Source organism: Narcine bancroftii, chromosome 10 (assembly GCF_036971445.1).
Source record: "Narcine bancroftii isolate sNarBan1 chromosome 10, sNarBan1.hap1, whole genome shotgun sequence".
In the NCBI taxonomy this organism is placed as follows: Eukaryota; Metazoa; Chordata; class Chondrichthyes; order Torpediniformes; family Narcinidae; genus Narcine; species Narcine bancroftii.
This window is the reverse complement of record NC_091478.1, coordinates 93766384-93786180: the sequence shown is the minus strand read 5'-3', so window position 1 is coordinate 93786180 and position 19797 is coordinate 93766384. Positions and strand designations below refer to the sequence as shown.

At 41.0% G+C, this 19797-nt stretch overlaps 2 protein-coding genes across 3 annotated transcripts in view; one reads left to right on the top strand and one right to left on the bottom strand.

Annotated features, from left to right (window-relative positions):
• Positions 1–12592, top strand: part of LOC138744967 (vacuolar protein sorting-associated protein 4A) — a 32791-nt gene extending 20199 nt beyond the window's left edge. The window contains exons 10-11 of the mRNA XM_069901902.1: positions 2304–2444; positions 10386–12592. Coding sequence (XP_069758003.1) covers positions 2304–2444; positions 10386–10487 — 243 coding nt within the window. The 3' untranslated portion in view covers positions 10488–12592. The remainder of the gene's footprint in view (positions 1–2303; positions 2445–10385) is intronic.
• A 3511-nt stretch (positions 12593–16103) lies between these two features.
• Positions 16104–19797, bottom strand: part of tat (tyrosine aminotransferase) — a 47807-nt gene continuing 44113 nt past the window's right edge. For both annotated transcript variants that reach the window (XM_069901901.1, XM_069901900.1), the window contains one exon: positions 16104–16888. In XM_069901901.1, coding sequence (XP_069758002.1) covers positions 16739–16888 — 150 coding nt within the window. In that variant the 3' untranslated portion in view covers positions 16104–16738. The remainder of the gene's footprint in view (positions 16889–19797) is intronic.

The window sequence follows — 19797 nt, the reverse complement described above, 5'->3', positions numbered from 1 at the left end:
TGAAACAACTGCATTAAAAAAGAAGAGAGCTGGTAGGTCTTAAAGCGCATAAATTGGGTAAATCCCCAAAGCTCTGCCAAATGTATCCTACGATATTGTGTGATGGTAGTGAAGAAATTATCAGAGCCCCTGAAAGAGGTTTGTGAGCTACAGACTGGGGAGGTTGATGTTGTACCTTTTTTTTAAATCCCTGTGTTCAAGGATTACAAGGACATTCCGGGGAAATGCAGTCTGGTGAGCTTAACACCAGTGGTGGGAATGTTACCTGATGTGTCTCTGTATCTCATATTAACCAGGGTTTCTTTATTTGTCATTTCTGGCCTTTATTCTGCTGGGAACATATTTTTAAACAGGAAGGTCTGCACATGTTGGGATTGTACTGCAATGCACAAAAGTGCTGGAGAAATGGAGCATCTATAGAAAGTAAAGGGTAATCAACGTTTTGGGCCTGAGCCCTTTGTCACGTAATGAGCAAAAAGCCTGCAGGCATCTGAATTAAGAAAAAAAAGTGGGGGGGGTGGAGAAGGGAAGAAGGAACACAGGCTAACAGGTAAGAGGTCATAGCTGGGTTTAGGTGGGAGGGTAGAAGAGAAAAAAAGTTGAGAAGTGATATGGGAGGGGGTAGCTCTCTGAAAGGAAAGAGGAGGAAAGGAGGTGGGTAGCTGAAGGAAAGGAGGCAGAGGGTTTAACAGAAATTGGAGAAGTCGATGTTAATTCCGTCTGGTTGGAGAGTGCACGGGCAGAATATTAGATGTTTCTCCAATTTGCAGTTACCCTTGGTTTGGCAGTGCATGAGGCCATGGATAGATGGTGTGTGGAATTAATGTACCCTCAGTTACGTGGTTCCCTAAAAGTGGTGACAGAGTGGTGATGAAGGTATTTGATATGCTTGTCTTCATGAGTCAGGGAACTGAGTACTGGAGCTGGGACATCACATTATAACTCTATAAGATTTTGGTTGACAGTGTGCCATTCTGGTTATCCAGCTATGGGAAGGATGTTGTTAAGTTATATTTACTATTATTCTTCATCCACATTCCCCCCCCTGACAAGGCTCTCTCTGGCCTTCACTAGCATGCTGCTGCTTTGGTGTTGGCATTAATTTTTATGCTGAAATGTTTTCTGATGTGGGTGGTGTGCACCATTGAAGTAAAGCAATGACCAAGCTAGTGCTGAGCCGAGTCAGGGCACTCCAGGCTTGACTGGGGGATTGTAGTCAGTTTTGGGGGACTGCCCCATAGAATCTGCCATGACCTTGTTAAGTGGCAGGGCGTGTCACAGGAACCCAGTGGCTTAATCCTGTACCAAATTTGTATGTTCATAAGAATGGCACAAAGGCCTTGAAGTTCAGACATGATCAATTTTCAACTTTCTTTGGCTTGGCTTCGCGGACGAAGATTTATGGAGGGGTATGTCCACGTCTGCTGCAGGCTCGTTGGTGACTGACAAGTCTGATGCGGGACAGGCAGGCACGGTTGCACCGGTTGGGTGTTGGATTTTTCCTCCTTTGTCTTTTGTCAGTGAGGTGGGCTCTGCGGTCTTCTTCAAAGGAGGTTGCTGCCCGCCGAACTGTGAGGCGCCAAGATGCATGGTTGGAGGCGATATCAGCCCACTGGCCAGTGGAGAGCTCGCCATAGAACACGATCTTGGGAAGGCAATGGTCCTCCGTTCTGGAGACGTGACCCATCCAGTGCAGTTGGGTCTTCAGCAGCTTGGATTCGATGCTTGCGGACTCTGCCAGCTCGAGTACTTCGATGTTGGTGATGAAGTCACTCCAATGAATGTTGAGGATGGAGCGGAGACAGCGCTGATGGAAGCGTTCTAGGAGCCGTAGGTGATGCTGGTAGAGGACCCATGATTCAGAACCGAACAGGAGCGTGGGTATGACAATGGCTCTGTACACGCTGATCTTTGTGATCAGCCAGAAATCAGAGATATAAACAGAAAAGGCTGGAAACACCTGTAGGCCGAGAATCATCTAAGGAAGGTTCTCCAGCTTGAAAAGTTGTCTTTGTTTCCCTTTTCATGTATAAAATGGACCAGTTGAGTGTTTTCAGCATTACCTTTTTTAGTAGTTTTCTAGTTTCTGATACAGTCGTGCTGTTTGTACATTTTTCAACAGGGTTACTCAAGAAGCCTTTTATTTATCCATGTTCGGATCTCTTTACTTAATCCCTCTTTATGTGGTGCTGCTGAGTGAGACAGCCATGAGTGCAGTGTTTCACAAGCTGATTTACTTTGGAATTGGGATACCTTGCTCTTAAATTGAAGTAATGTCCATTGTTTAATCTTTACCTTATTAGATGCGAGGTCCATCCAGGACAGCTCCAGGTGTCATGGTGGATGACCTTTTGACACCCTGTTCGCCTGGGGACCCAGCTGCCATTGAGATGACCTGGGTGGATGTTCCTAGTGATAAGCTACTGGAGCCTGTGGTATGCATGGTAAGACTATTTCCCTTTGTGTCCCTGTCATGGCCCTATGTACCATAAAGATACAGTGGCAAGAATACAACGAATTGGGTAAATGAGGAAGGCTGCTCTGTCTCAATCTGTGGACCTCAGGTCAGTCAACCGGTAACACAGGCAGATAGGGTGCTGAAGAAGGCTTTTGGCACCCTTGCCTTTATCGGTTGTGTCATTGAGTATAGGAGCAGGGATGTCAAGTTACAACTGTACAACATTAGTGAGACCACACTTGGAATGTTATGTGCATTTCTGGTCACCCAATGGTAAAGGTAAGTGCTTGTGAATTTTCAGTTTAACAGTGGCAAAAATTGGTATAAGTAGATGCTTGTGTGCTTCTGTTTTAGCAACAGTGAGGCTTGAAGCGAGAGCAGGAGCCTTTAAAAGCACAGGTAAAGCTAGATGCTTAATATGTGAGATTGTCAAATCAACTGCAGCTCTACCTGAGTTGCTTCACAACCACTGGAACGACCATTGTGTGTGTGCAGCCTATGTAAGACCGGGACTTAGATGCTTTGTCTTCTGAGGCTTCGGGGAGCAGAGATTTGAGGAAGTGGTGCAGAAGTTGGGAGTGACAGCAGCCCTATAGGGAAAAAACGGTTCTGCAAGAAGGCACAGGTAAGGGCAGGTATGGTCATGTAAAGTTTTTATTTCACAGAGAGCAATGGAAATGGCGGCTAGGGCAGTGGTTTGCTCCTCTTGAAGAATATGGATAATTAGGGAAGCCACCAGTGTTCCTGATGTCTTTACCTGCGAGAGGTGCATTTAGTTGCAGCTCCTTACTGACTGTGCTAGGGAAATGAAACTAAATTTACTTTGGATCATTCTGGAAGCCAAGGAGAAAATACACCGGAGTTACAGGGAGGCAGTCATTATCTAGGAGACTGGAAGAAGGTAGTTGGGTGACGGACAGGAGAGGGAAAGGGAACAGGCAGTCAGTCAATAACAAATAGACTATTTTGGATACTGTTGAGGTGGACGACCTATCAGGGACAAGTCTTGGCATGGAGCCTTACCCTGTGGCTCAGAAGGGAAGGGAGGAAAAGGTGTGAGTTGTCATTATAGGAATTCGATGATTAGGGGAACAGATAAGAGGTTCTGTGGATAGAGACTCCTGAATGGTATGGTGCCTCCAAGGTACCAGGATCTGGAATGTCTCAGATCTGGTCCACAGCTTTCTCCAGAGGGAGGGTGAGCACCCAGATGTCGTGGTCCCATGTAAAGAAATGATGTGGTTTGAAAGGGAGGTGAGGAGCTGCAAAATGAATTAGAAATGGAAGATAATGCAGATTATTATGTGGCTAAAGAGATGTGCAAGAGGGAAGGCTTTGATTTCTGTAGCATTGGGCATAAGGATGGCGGGATGTGCACCAGCAGGGCAGTTTGCATCTGAACTGGAGTGGACTAATATCCTTGTGGTAAGGAAGGTTTGTGAGGGCTGCTCTGGAGTGTTCCATCTATATTTGTGGAGTAATAGGAACCAGAGTGTCAGGGTAGATAAGGAATAGTTGTGGAAAAAAATGTTTGTTAAACGCACATAAAGGATTCAAAAGATTGTGTGTTGGGAATAATATTCTGAGATGCATCTATTTCACTGCAAAGAGTGGATGAGCTTAGAGCGCGGACTGGAATTATGACATTGTGGCCATTAATGAGACTTGGTTGCAGGAGGACCAGGACGGCCAGCTCAGTGTTCCATTGTTTCAGACTCGATAGAGGGGGGAAGAATGAACAGGAAAGGAGAGGCATTTCTCAGACAGGAGGGCTTATCTACTGACATTATATGGTAGAACTGAAGAATGAGAGGGGGGGGTGGCCATATAAGTAGGATTTTGTTATAGACCACCCAGTAGTCAGTGGGAATTGGAGGAACAAATTTGTAGAGAGGCAGCAGATAGTTGCAAAAAACGGAAGGCTGCGATAGTCAGTAATTTTTAACTTTCTACATATCGACTGGGACCCCAAACTGTGAAAGAGCTGGATGGGTTAGAGTTTGTCAAATGTAGTCAGGAAAATTTCCTAAATCAATATACAATCCTAACTAGACAGGGTGCAATACCTGATCTCCTATTGGCGAATGAGACAGGACTGATGATGGATGGGAGTGTGTGTAGTGGAACACTTTTGGCCCAGTAATCATAATGCCATTAGCTTCAAGGTAATTATGAAAAAGGATTGTTCCAGTCCTCAGGTTGTGATTCAAAATTAGCAAAAGACAGTTTTGAGGGAATGAGAAAGGATCTGGAAAGTGTGGATTGGGATAGGTTGTTTTCTGGCAAGAATGTGCTTGGTAAGTGGGAGGTCATCAAAGATGAAATTTTAAGAGTTTATATATTCCTGTCAGAATTAAAAGCAAAGTTAACGGGCATAGTGAACCATGATTTTCAAGGGATATTGAGGATCTGGTTAAGAAGAAATAAGTGAATAGCAGGTATGGGCATCAAGGAGAAGATGAGATACTTGAGGTGCATTTAAAAAATGTAAGGAAAAACTTGCAAAGAAAGCAGGAAGGCAAAAAAGATGCAAGTTTGATGTGGCAGGCAAGGTGAACGAAATTCCAAAGGGTTTTTACAGATATTAAGATCAAAAGGATAACAAGGGGCAAAATTGATTCTCTTGAAGATCAGAGTAAGATGATCAGGGAGATTTTTTGATCTGTTTACTCAGGAGATGGATACAGAGATTGTAGGAATGAGGCAAATAAGCAGTGAGGTCATGTAAACTGTACAGATTAAACAGCAGGAAATACTTGCTGCCTTGAGACAAATAAGGGTGGATAAATCCCCAGGGCCTGTCAAGATATTCCCTCAGATCTTGAAGGAGGCTTAATGTGTATAAATGGCAGGGGCTCTGGCTGAGGCATTGAAGACATCCTCAGCCATGGGTGTGATACCCGAGAATTGGATAGCTAATGTTGTTCTGTCGTTTTTCTTTTAAAAAGTACTAAGAATAATCTGGTAAATTATAGTCTGGTGAGTAATGTCAGTAGTGGTAAGTTATTGGAAGGTATTCAGTGAGATTGGATATACAAGTATTTGGATGGACAGGGAATGATTTTGGATAGTCAGCATGGCTTTGTGTAAGGTAGGTTGTATTTAACCAATCTTACAGAGTTTTTTCAAGGAGCTTACCAGGAAAGTTGATGAAGGAAAGGCCAAAGGTGTTGTCTATGACTTTACATGGATTTTAGTAAGACCTTTGACAAAGTCGCGCATGGGAGTTGATCAGGAAGTTCAGTCACTTGGTATTCAGGATGAGGTCGTAAATTGGATTAAACATTGGCTTTATGGGGAGGAGTCACGTGATGGAGTAGTGGCCGGTAGGAGAATACCAGCCCTCTCCAGAAAAGAAGGAAAAAAGTGAAGAAAAAGCAAAGCCCCAGACACACTAATCTCAGCAAATAAAAAATAAAGATGTGGAGAAAATGGCACCTAAGAAAGAAAAGCCAAAAACAACGGGAAGAAAAGAAGAAAGAAAGACGCCGGAAGAGAAAGGTGAAGACCTTACCTGCACGAAAAAGCAGGGACCCACCGTGGAAAGAGGACCCCGCAGGGTCACGACCCACCGACCACGGGACTGTAAAAATGGCTCACGGAGCGCATGACAAGGAGAACACTGACAGGAGGGGGGACCAGCTGTGGAGTGAAACTACAGCACAAACAGCTGAGAGAGGCCTGATGGCAGGGCCCCCAGCTGGAAGATAAAGAAAGCAACGGGAATGTTGAAAACCAAGAAATGGAAATGAGGAAAAGTGGAGGTGAGGAAGCGTAAATGAGATGTAAACAAAGTATGAGATGGCCATGTTGAACTATATGACTATAAATATTAACGGAATACATAACCAAATCAAAAGGAAGAGGCTATTAAATTTACTGAAAAAATAGATATAGCATTCATGCAGGAAACACATCTAACTAAAGTGGAGCACAAGAAATTAAGGAGAGACTGGGTAGTGTAAGGTAAAACATCATGAGATGGGAATGTGTAAGGAGTTACCCTGTACAGGGCTGTAACAAGATGTGAATGCATCCTTGTACTTACAAGATAAGAGAGACATTGATGGATTGAGAGGCAGGAAGCTAGCAGGGAAAGGATAGCAACAGTTTTAGTCATTGGACAAGTAATGATATGATGATGTTCTAAGCATGTATCCAAGGGTATAAAAAATCACCATTTTGCTGATAACGGCAGAATGCATTCTCTGACTAACATTGTTAGTCGCAAGTGTTACAATCCGGTAATAAAGAACAAAGAACCCTGATTTCGACTCAGTCTGGTGTTTGTCTCACTCATTCATGAACAAAGCAGACCTAACAGTAGGGCACGTAACGGCAGCATCATATAACTCAAAAGCCAGAGGTGTAGCTTTATTAATCAATAAAAATGTACCAATCAAAATAGAGGAGGAAATAATAGATCCAGCAGGGAGGTATGTAATGATAAAGTGTCAGATATATTCAGAACTCTGGAATTTGGTCAATATATATGCACCTAATGAAGAGGATCAAAAGTTTATGCAAGATATTTTTTTGAAGATTGTAGATACGCAAGGGAATATATTGATAGGAGGGACTTTAACCTTAATTTGGATTCAAAGATGAATAAAACTGGACAAAATACTAGTAGAAAGAACAAAGTAGCCAAATTTATGGTTAAATTAATGCAGGAAATGTAACTTTTGGATATATGCAGGAGACAACACCCAAAGGAGAAGGAATACTCATATTATTTGAGTAGGCATAAAACATACTCAAGGATTGACTTGTTCCTGTTGTCAGCCCATATCCAAGGAAGAGTTAGAAAAACGGAATATAAAGCTAGATTGTTATCTGATCACTCACCCCTGTTATTAGCAATAGAACTGGAGGACATCCCACCAAGAACATATAGATGGAGATTAAACTCCATGCTACTTAAAAGACAAGATTTTAGAGAATTTATCGAGCGCCAAATTAAAATTACTTTGAAATAAATACGGAATCAGTGAAAGACAAATTTATAATATGGGATGCAATGAAAGCCTTCATCAGAGGGCAGTTAATAAGTTATGTAACTAAGATGAAAAAGGACAACAATTGGGAAATAGAACAGCTGGAAAGGGAAATAGTAAGTACAGAAAAAGAACTAGCAACAAACTAGCAACTACCACAAAAAGAAGAGAATTGGCGGACAAAAAAATAAAATACGAAACACTACAAACGTATAAGGTGGAGAAGAGCATAATGAAAATAAAGTAGAAGTATTACGAGCTAGGAGAAAAAATGCACAAAATACTGGCTTGGCAGCTTAAAACAGAACAAGCTCAAAGAATGATATTGGCATCAAGGAAGAAGTACAAACAAATTACATATAACCCAACAGAGATTAATGAAAACTTTAAGGAATTCTACTGAACTAAGATTGAAGGGAAAGAAGACAAAATAGATGAATTTCTAGCTAAAATTAAACTACCAAAATTGCTGTAGCAAAAAAATGTATAAAATGTATAATGTCAACCTGGAAATCAGAAGAGAGCCTGAGAGTACAGCAATGGTACATAGAAATGAATAAATGTATTCCATTGGAAAAAATAACATATAATTTAAGAAATAACATCACATTATTTGAACAAATTTGGGAACTGTACATGGAACACAACAGAGAGGGCCTACTGCGGACCTCCACCCCCTAAAATGATAGAATGAGAAGAAGACGAAATGAACTGACCCAGTGTGTAAAAGTAGATGACACAATTTTTTTGTTTATTTTCATTGTGGTGAATTTTCAAAGAGGTGAATATGGGCTTGATTTCAACATGTAAGCATAATTTGGATGAGTACATGGATGGGAGGGATATGGAGTGCTGTGGTTTGGGTACACATGAGACTGGGAAGAATAATAGTTTTTCACAGATTAAATGACATTGTTTAATGGGTTTATTGTATTGTATATGTTGAACGTTTAATGGGTTTGGAGGGAGGTGGGAGGGAAGGGAGGGGGAAAAGGGGAGAAAATGACATTGTGTATATTCAAGAGGGAAATATTTGTGTGTATTTTGGTTAATATGGTTCATAGTGTGAAAATTTTTTTTTTTAAATTTTAAATATTGGCTTTATGGGAGAAGAGGACTGCCTCTCTGACTGGAGGGCATTGATTAGTGGTGTGCCTCAGGGATTGGAGCTGGGTCCATTGATGTTTGACATCTATAATGTAAATTGGATCATAGAGTTTGCAGATGGCTCAATAATTGGAAGCATAGTAGACTGTGAAGAAGGCTTTCAAAGCTTGCAGCAGGAGTTGGACCAGCTGGAAAAATTGGCTGCAAAATGGCAGATGGAATTTAATGTGGACAAGTGTGAGGTGTTGCATTTTGAGAGGACTAAAAACAGGAAGACATATAAAGTAAACGGTAGTGCACTAAGGAGTGCAGTCGAACAGAGGGATCTGGGAATACAGATATATAAAGTTGCTTCACAGGTAGATAGAATTCTAAAGATGCTTTTGACACGTGAGCCTTCATAAATCAAAATATTGAGTATAGAAGTTAGAATGTTATGTTTATGTTGTAAAATACATTGGACAGGCCAAATTTAGAATATAGTTTTAGTCATGTACCTAACAGAAAATGTATCAATAAGGTGGAAAGAGTGCAGAAGATGTTGCCAAGACTCAAGGAGTTGAGTTACAGGGAAAAGTTCAATAGGTTAGGACTTCATTTCCTGGGGTGTCAGAGAATGAGTGGGATTTCATAAAGGCACACAAAATTATGATCAGTAAAGAATAAATGCAAGCAGGCTTTTTCCTCTGACATTTGGTTGGACAAGAATTAGAGGACATGGGTTAAGGGTAAAATGTGTAATGTTTAAATGAAACATTAAGGGGAACCTCTTCATGCAAAGAGGTGAATATGGGCTTGATTTCAACATGTAAGCATAATTTGGATGAGTACATGGATGGGAGGGATATGGAGTGCTGTGGTTTGGGTACACATGAGACTGGGAAGAATAATAGTTTTTCGCAGATTAAATGGACCCAAGGCCCTGTTTCTGTGCTATAGTGCAGCCATTCTTAACAGGGGCTCAGGGTCACCTCCCCACCCCCATGGGGGAACCAGAGCACACTTGTGAAAACCTTGTTTTCTTTTCACCTCATGTAATTTTTTTTAATGTAGTCAGTAGGAGAGGACAGAAGACACAAAAACTTGACTATGGCAGGGATAAGTTAGGCTCAAGGGCCTATTTCTGTGTTGTATAATTCTATCACTTTATAACGCTTAGGCCATTCTAGCAGATAATACTCTAGGGCAGGGGTGGCCAACCTTTTAATTTTTATTTTTTAATATAGACATGCAGCACAGTAACAGGCCATTTCGGCCCACGAGTCCATGCCGGGGGTGAAGGTTAATTGGATGGAAAGGACTCTGAAATGGCCTGTTACCGTGCTGTATGTCTAAATAAAAAAAATTCAAATAAAAAGGTTGGCCACCCCTGCTCTCGGGTGTGAGGGGTGCTGGATTTAGAAGAGTTGTAATTTTTGGCTGACCAGTTTCAAAACTATGTTCTTATGCAGATAATGTATTCTCCTTTTGCTTACAAGTGTCCCCCTGTTCTCTCCTGAGTCTCAGGTGTCCTGCCCCACTCAATTCCTCTGCAATCTGAGGTTAAGTGTCCCTTTGTCAGAAATCCATCAGTTAATTCTTCTACCATGCCCAGCCCTGGGATCTGCAGTTTGGTGTCTTTCCTCACCCACCTTCTATGGCTTGACTGCCAGGACTTCTTGTTCTTTCACTCCCTCCTGATACAGCCTCAATTGGGAGTTGGAGCATGCAATCTGGACAAAATTTGTAGCTGAGGATCTTGGAGTGTAAATCAGATAAGCTTTGGTCATGGTTTGCATCACTGCTGACTTCTAACCCCCATATGTTTTGGCTTATCCTTGCAGGCTGACATGCTCCGTTCACAGGCAACCACTCGGCCTACTGTCAATGCTGAGGATCTTCACAAGGTGAAGAAATTTACTGAAGATTTTGGACAGGAAGGCTGAATCTTCTCTTAAACTGAATCTTCCAGTTGATTACTACTTCTGAAACAGAGTGGAATTGTCTGCCCGAGAGTGAAACTAGCTTCAGGTGCAATTGCCACAAGGTTGGGAGGGAGGGACTTGCAGTTGCCTGCCACTTCACCAGCTGACTTAAAGCTGATGTTTATTTGTTTTGCTGAAGACCTGGTGCAGTTCATTGGCTTCTGGCAGCCAAATCCCAGCATCACCTTCACACATTACAAAGCTCAGAAACACCCTTTGTACCTGGTCCCAATTCTGTAAAGATTGTTGGATTTCCTTTTTTTCATTGATTGACAGCCTTAAAATAAAATAATTTTTTGCTGCTCCCCTATTCTACCTGGGATTCAGAGATCTTTATTCCTGCTTCATTTGTTTTTCATCAGCCAGAGGTCCTGGTAGTTTTGAAGCCAGCGGTCGTTAATCATTCTCTGACAGACAATTCCTCGTTGGGAAGGAGGAAGTTCATTCAGCATTTCAAGGGTGAAATAACAAAACACTAGGGTCAAACTACCCCAGAGAGACTTGTGCCCTTTTACGTTAACTTTAAACAGACTGAGTAAGAAGAGTCCAGATCTGGCGAGCGTCTCTGATTCATGACTGGGCTGCAGTTATCCAGAATGTTGTACATCATTAGATAGACTACACGGAGAATTGTTATAAAAACACCCTGCAATGCTGGAGGAACCCTTGCAGTGCCCGTAGGAGATAGATTGCTGATTTTTCGGGCCTGAGCCCTTTCTTCAAGGAATAAGCAAAAAAATAGGAAATCTCAGAAAAGAGAAAGTGCTGGCTGGGGGAGGAGTCCAGACCAAAGGTGTTAATTAGTGAGGTGAGAATTGATTTTGTCTGTGTGAAAGGAGACAAAGGGAGATAGCTGGGGGAAGTGGTGGGGGGTGGGGAAGGATGTCCAGATGGAAGATGGCGTGCTGTTCCTCCAATTTGCAGGAGGTCTCAGTCTGGCAGTGGATGAGACCGTGGACAGACATGTTATTAAGGGAATGGGATGGGTAACTGAAATGGGAACGGATGGAGAATTTGTTTACTTCTTCAGAAGAATGGCAAGGCCTCAGATATCTACTGAAATGGTAACAGGGGTTAGACACCTCACTTGTATGTGTGAAGAGTAAATAGCTAGGGTATTGTGATTAATGGTGATTAGGTTAGGGAAGACTGCTCAGGCTATTAGAGCTGCCGAAAACCAAGATAGTAAAACGTGACCAGTTGCCCACATGTATATTCAACATCATAGCCAATCCTGTCTGTATCTCAAGTCTACGCTCATTGCCTGATCCACCTCCCTTATGTCTCCAAAAATCTATTAATTATATATTTGAGGTGATGCAACAAAAACATTCACACACCTCTGGGTTAGAGAATTTCAAAGATGCAGTTGAAGATGTATCCTACAATTAGCCAACAGTAGAAAATGGTTAAAAAAATTGGAAACTTTTTATCTGAATACATTACATTGGTAAAATGTCTAAGGCTGGAAGTGAAATATTCCAGAATACTTTTATTAAGAAAAACATAGGCCAAATGGGTATTACCCATAAGGAATTAGAAAAAGGCAATAGAGGAGACTTTAAAAAATAGAGCTAAAATTAGTTTGGATGAATCAAGCAGCTGGAAACAATGATGATTGTTTTCAAGCCCCAGACAGTAGAGGCTTAAAATAAATCAGGCAACTAGGCACCTGTATCAAGGGAAATACATTCATGAAATAGACAGGAGGAAACCTTTCCCCATGGCAGAGGTGTGTAAAGGTGAAGGATAATAGGTTTGAGGATCTAAAGAAGCACTTTTTCACTCAGGTTGATGAGATCTGGAATGCACTGTCAAGGGAAGAGGGGTGGTGTAGGCAGAGACCCTCACACATTAATAAACATAAGTGCCAAGGCAACAGAAGACTCTGGACCCTGGTTAAAGAGGAATGGGAAACACTAAATGCTCAGCATGTCAGGAAGTACCCGTGCAGATAGTATGTTTTGGGTTAATGACCTTTTGTCATAACGATAAGCGCTTCGTTGAAACTACTTGTGCCAATTTGATTCGACCATTCTTTCTGAAGATTAAAATTACCACAATTATTTCTTTGTTATAAACTCCTCTCATTTTTATCATACTTAAAATAACTAGGCATGGAGTTTAAGCTGCTGACAAATGAAGGGTAGTGACAGAATCAAAATTGAAAGTTGTATTTTTCAAAGGGCTTAGGAAAATGTATGCTGAAAATGGGATAGATTTCTCAAAAGGTTAAAGGGGAAATACTGTGAGAAATGTTCAGAGCCACTAGGAAAAAGCATCTCATTGCATCGTGCTAGCAACATGTCCTAACCTTTATAAAATCTTGTTTGACAAAGCAGTTGTTACTGAGGAACACTGATGAAAGAGTTTCTTAGTCTTGGGCAAACCCAGCAATAGTACTGGGAGGGTTTAATGGAAATTGGAAAAGTTGATGTTAATGCTGTCATGTTGGAGTCTGCCAAGACAGAATGTACGGTGTTGTTCCTCCGATTTGCAGGTGGCCTTTGTTTAGCAGTATATGAGGCAATGGATTGATGTCAGTATGGCAATAGTGTGGGGAATTAAAATGGTTAGCCACTTTAGCCATTGTTCTTGTTGTTGAAGAGGACAATGCAAATGTGCTCAATAAAATGATTTCTCAGACTTGGTCTAGTCTCCCCTACATCTGGTATTTTTGATGTAGAGAAGGCCACATCAAGAGCACCGGATCCCATAAATGACCTGTACAGATTCACAAATGAAGGGTTGATACACTTGGAGGGACTGTGTAGCATTTCTTGTGGTCACAGAGATAGTAACCGAGTAGGTAATTTGTGAGAAGGGGTAAGTGGAAGGAATGGTCCCTGCAGAAAGCAGAGAGGGGAATGTGTCTGGTGGTGGGATCCCATGATAGATGGCAGTAATGTGGTGGTTGGTGGGGTGGCACTGGCGGATGTGGAATCCTGTCCTTTTTGTGGCTTGGGGTGGAAGTAGTCAGGACAGATGTGCAGGAAATATTGAGAGCTGAGTTGATGACAATAGAAGGGAAGTCATGTTTTCTAGAATGGAAGACCTTATCCTGGGAACAGATGCAACGGAGAAATTAAGAGAAAGGATTTGAATTGTTACAGGAGGCAGAGTTGTAAGAGGTGTTATCAAGGTAACTGGGAATTGGTGGGTGGGTTGAAGATATCTGTCGATAGTTTATCTTCTGAGATGGGGACAGAAATCAGCTGACAGTAAGGAAAATTTCCCAGGTATGTCAGGAAGCTGCTGATTGACCACGTCTGGTGGCTGGAGCTGCAGTTGGGCTTAGATGCTTCTAGAATTCTGAGAGCATCATGGAGAGGAGGTTTAGTGAGGTGGTCGCATCTAAGATTCAGGTGGAAGAAATGGATGACCATTGAGCAAGGTAGTGGAGATACGAGTACGAAAGTTTATTGTCATATACATAAATACAATTACAGATGCATCAACATTCTTGCTGCAGCCACACAGGTACATAACATAGGCAGAGAGAACAGGAAAACCCTCAATAATGCATTTACCATTCTGAATAATTTTGGAGGCAATGACCTTTTGGGTAGAGCAGCAGTAGGGTCGATAGCACCATAACCAGCTCTGATGTCGAGCAGGACTGTCTGTAGATGGGAGATTTCACAGAGATAATGAAAGGAAGGAGATCTGTTGCTATAAAGAAGATTCCAAGATAACGTGTTACCAGCTGCAGGTTCAAGGATATCTTCAGATAGTTGCAAAACATTCTCATTAGGATGAGAACCCCAAAGTTGTACACATTGGTAGCAATGGCATAGGTAGTAAAAGGAATAACGGCCCGTGGAGTGAATATTGAGAAAGTTTTAAAAAACAGGGTCTAAACCCTTCCCCAATAGCTCTCTTCTTGGCCACAGGGATATTGGTCCCTCTCCAATTCAGGTGCACCCAATCCTTTCATACAGATCATATCTTCCTAGAGCTGGTCCCAATGATCAACAAACAGGAATTCCCCCATCACACCAAATACTGTGCCATGCATTCATCTGTCATAATTATTTCTTCCCAGGTGCCTCTGTTCTACTGCAGTCAATAGTGATCTACCATTTAATAAATGTGCAAGTCCTATCCTGCTTTGTCCTCCCAGTGTTCTTCACCTCACATTTGTCCACATTAATTTCTATCTAGACCATTTTTCCAGCTGGACCAGATCCCATTACAATCTTTGAAAGCCTTCCTTACTGTCCACTATACCCTAATCTCGAAATTGGTGATCCAGTTTAGCACATTATCATCCAGATAATTGATAAAGATAAACAACAATGGGACCCAGCACTGATCCCTGAGGCACACCATTGGTCACCAGCCTCCAGTCAGAGAGGCAGTGCTCTACTACCATTTTCTGGCTTCTTCTGCAAAGCCGGTGTCTAATTTATTAGCTCATTCTGAATACCAAGCAACTGAACCTTTTTGAACAACCTCTTATCCTGGACCTTGTCAAAGGCTTTATTGAAGACCATGTACACAACATCCATTGCCTTTCCTTCTATCAACTTTTCTGGTAACCTTGAAAAACTATTGGTTAGACATGACCTACCATGCACAAAGCCATATTGGCTATTCCAAATCAGCCCCTGTCTACAGTTGTATATCTGATCTTTTAGACTATCTTCCAGTAACTTATCCTCTATTGATGTCATGTTCACTGGCCAATAATTTCCCAGATCGCCTTCCCAAGATCGTATTATATGGCGAGCTCTCCACTGGCCACCGTGACAGAGGTGCACCAAAGAAAAGGTACAAGGACTGCCTAAAGAAATCTCTTGGTGCCTGCCACATTGACCACCGCCAGTGGGCTGATAACGCCTCAAACCGTGCATCTTGGCGCCTCACAGTTTGGCGGGCAGCAGCCTCCTTTGAAGAAGACCGCAGAGCCCACCTCACTGACAAAAGGCAAAGGAGGAAAAACCCAACACCCAACCCCAACCAACCAATTTTCCCTTGCAACCGCTGCAATCGTGTCTGCCTGTCCCGCATCGGACTGGTCAGCCACAAACGAGCCTGCAGCTGACGTGGACTTTTTACCCCCTCCATAAATCTTCGTCCGCGAAGCCAAGCCAAAGAAAAATTTCCCAGATAATTCTTAGAGCTTTTCTAAACAATGTAACAGTATTAGCTCTCTTCCAATCATCTGGCCCTTCACCTGTGGCTAAGGACATTTTAAATACCTCTGCTAGGACCCTGCAATTTCTGCAGTAGCCTTCCTCAAAGTCAGAAGGAATTTCTTGTTAGGTCCTGGAGAGTTATCCATCCTTATTTGCCTTAATAAGACAGCAAGCAGCTCCTCCTGTAATCTGCATAGAGTCTATGACCTCATTGCCTCACTTTTATAGACTCTGTCTCCCAAGTAAATGCAGGTGCAAAAAATTCACTGAAGGTCTTCCTCTCTTTGTTTCATGAATAGATGATCATTCTGATCTTCAAGAGTACCAAATTTATCCCTTGCTATCCTTTCACTCTTAATGTATCTGAAGAAGCCTTTTGGAATTTACTTCGCCTTGTCTACCAGAGCAACGTCATGACTTCTTTTAGCCCTCCTGATTTTTTTTTTTTGTGTTGCATTTTTTTTACTCCTCAAATATTTAATTTGTTCCTTGCTGGTTATACCTGCTATGCCCCTCCTTCTTGACCATGCCTTCAATATCTTTCAAAAACCAAGGTTCTTTATACTGTTAGTCTTGCCTTTAATTCTAAAACCATACAAACTATGTTGAAGGCCTCCCACTTCCTACGCACACCTTTGCCAGAAACAACCTGTTCCAATCCACGCTTGCCTTTCTGATACCATCAGAATTGGCCTTTCTCCAATTTAGCATCTCAACCCGATGACCAGTCCTATCCTTTTCCACAATTATCTTGAAACTAATGGTATTGTGAGCAGATTGGATCCAAAGTGTTCCCTTACACACACACTTCCATCACCTGTCCTGTTTCAATCCCTAATGGAGATCAAGTATTGCACTCTCTCGGGGCATTAATATATTAATTATGGAAATTTTCCTGAACACATTTGACAAAATCTACATGGTACAGATTAAACTCCTATGAATTACTTTGTATAAATAATACATTAAACTCTGTACAGAAATGTTTAAGTTCCATTAGGATTGATTTAAATCGGTAGGACTGAAACACATACCCTGCTTTAACAGTAATGTAGTAAGCATAACGTACAATCACTTATAACATTCACTATCGGGTACACTGCTGTGTTCTTGTGACTGGAAATGGTGCTCGCAGAAGGTACGGATACGGTTGCACGCTTCCATCATCAAGTTCTCTGGCACTGTCAGAATCACTCTGAAGAAGTTTGGATACTCGAAGCACTACAAATGGAAGATGAGAGTGTTAAACATTCCAATCAATTCCTCCTTCTGGATACCCACAAACTAGAACAGATGGAAGAGGTAAACGATTCAGACAGAGGATGGTGAACCTCGAAGAATTCTCTTCTCCCAGAGGGTGTACAAGCTAGGTGACTCAGAGCACTGAAAGGGGAGGTAGATACATTTTTGAAAGATTGGTAAATTTGTTCAGAGGAACTGATGCCTCTGCAGATCAACCATGATCATTGTAAAGCATAAGTAAATCACAAAAATCTGTAGACACCATGGTTGAAGTCAAAAGACAAAATGCTGGAGAAGCTCAACAGGTCAAACAGTGCCCACTGTAAAGCAGGACTGGCTTGGGGGGGGGGGGGCAGTTGGTTGTCTCCTATTTCCATAGTTTTGATGTAGATAAAGAAGATTAACTCCTTTGGGGAAGTACACCTGGAGACTGCAGTCCAGTACTCGGATACACACTGGGATGATGTATAGGCCATACCAGATCAGGAAGAGAATTCTGGCATGGGTGATAATTTGCCAATGCATTATGTTAGACAAAACTATAGCTAGTTGAGAGTGATAATCATAGCCTGCAAGGAAATGAATTGATCGAAGTCCTACACTGTAGATTTCTCGTTAACCATCACATTTGTCTAAAGGGCAACTCAGGAGGGGAAGGGGAGATTGGGGATAAAGAAGATAGAAATAGGAGAATAAGGAAAATGTTGGATGTTGTAGGAATGTTGTCTGGTAAAGAGTTGAAAATAAGAAAACAGAAATGGAAAAGGAGGAAAGGTAATGATGGAAAAACGGAAAGAGAAGATAAACAAAATATAAAATGGCTACGCTGAACTATATGACTCTAAATATTAATGGAATACATAACCAAATTAAAAGGAAGAAACTACTAAATTTACTGAAAAAGGAAAAAATAGATATAGCATTTGTCCAAGAAACACATTTAACTGAATTGGAGCACAAGAAATTAAAGAGAGATTGGGTAGGACATGTAACAGCAGCATCGTATAATTCAAAAGCAAGAGGAGTGGCTATATTAATTAGCAAAAATGTGCCATTTAAAATAGAAGAGGAAATAATAGATCCAGCAGGGAGATATGTTATGATAAAATGTCAGATATATTCAGAGCTTTGGAATCTACTTAATATATATTCACCTAACGAAGAAGATCAAAAGTTTATGCAAGATATCTTTTTGAAGGTAGCTAATACGCAAGGGAACATACTAATAGGAGGGGATTTCAATCTGAATTTGGATCCAAATATGGATAAAACGGGGAAAAAAATTAACAGGAAGAACAAAGTAACCAAATTTATAATTAAATCAATGCAAGAAATGAAACTTGTGGACATATGGAGGAAACAAAACCCAAAAGAAAAGGAATACTCATACTACTCGACTAGACATAAAACATACTCAAGGATAGACCTATTCCTGTTATCAGCCCACATACAAGGGAGAGTTAGGAAAACGGAATATAAAGCTAGACTATTATCGGACCACTCACCCCTGTTATTGGCAATAGAGCTAGAAGACATCCCTCCAAGAATGTATAGATGGAGATTAAACCCCATGCTACTTAAAAGACAGGATTTTAGAGAATTTATTGAAAAACAATTAAAAATGTACTTTGAAGTAAATACGGAATCAGTGGAAGATAAGTTTATACTATGGGACGCAATGAAAGCATTCATTAGAGGGCAAATAATAAGTTATGCAACCAAGATGAAGAAGGACTATAATCAGGAAACAGAGCAGTTGGAAAGGGAAATAATAAACATAGAAAAAAAATTAGCAATAAAGGAAGATACAACCAAAAGAAGAGAATTGGCGGATAAAAAAATAAAATATGAAACATTACAAACATATAAGGTGGAGAAGAATATAATGAAGACAAAACAGAAATATTATGAACTAGGGGAAAAAACACACAAAATCCTAGCATGGCAGCTTAAGACAGAGCAAACTAAGAAAACGGTATTGGCAACAAGGAAAAAAGACAAACAAATTACATATAATCCAAAAGAAATTAAGGAAAACTTCAGAGAATTCTATGAACAATTATACCGAACCGAAAACGAAGGGAAAGAAGGGAAAATAGATGAATTTTTGACTAAAATTGAACTACCAAAACTACAAATAGAGGAACAAAATAAATTAACAGAACCATTTGGAACAGTAGAAATACAAGAGATAATAAAAAATTTACCAAATAATAAGACACCAGGAGAGGATGGACTCCCAATAGAATTCTACAAAACATTTAAAGACCTAATAATACCGCCCCTCCTGGATGTAATCAACCAGATTGATGAGACACAAAACTTACCAGATTCATGTAAAACAGCAATAATTACAGTGATACTAAAACAAGGGAAAGATCCACTCTCACCAGCGTCATATAGACCAATATCTTTGCTAAACACAGATTATAAGATAATAGCTAAACTATTAGCGAACAGATTAGCAGAACAGGTACCGAAAATGGTAAATTTAGACCAAACTGGATTTATCAAAAAAAGACGCACAACAGACAATATTTGTAAATTTATTAACTTAATTCATGCAGTAGAAGGAAATAAAGCACCGGCAGTAGCAGTTGCTTTAGACGCAGAGAAGGCCTTCGACAGAGTAGAATGGAATTACTTGTTCAAAGTATTGCAAAAATTCAGTTTACCGGAGAAGTATATTAATTGGATTAAAGCATTATATAAGGGACCGTTAGCGAAAGTGACAGTAAATGGACATGTATCAAAGCAATTTAACTTAAGCAGGTCAACGCGGCAGGGATGCCCACTATCACCATTATTGTTTGCGCTAGCTATAGAACCACTAGCAGAATCGATAAGAAGAGATAATAATATAAAAGGAATAAAAATAAAAGACAGGG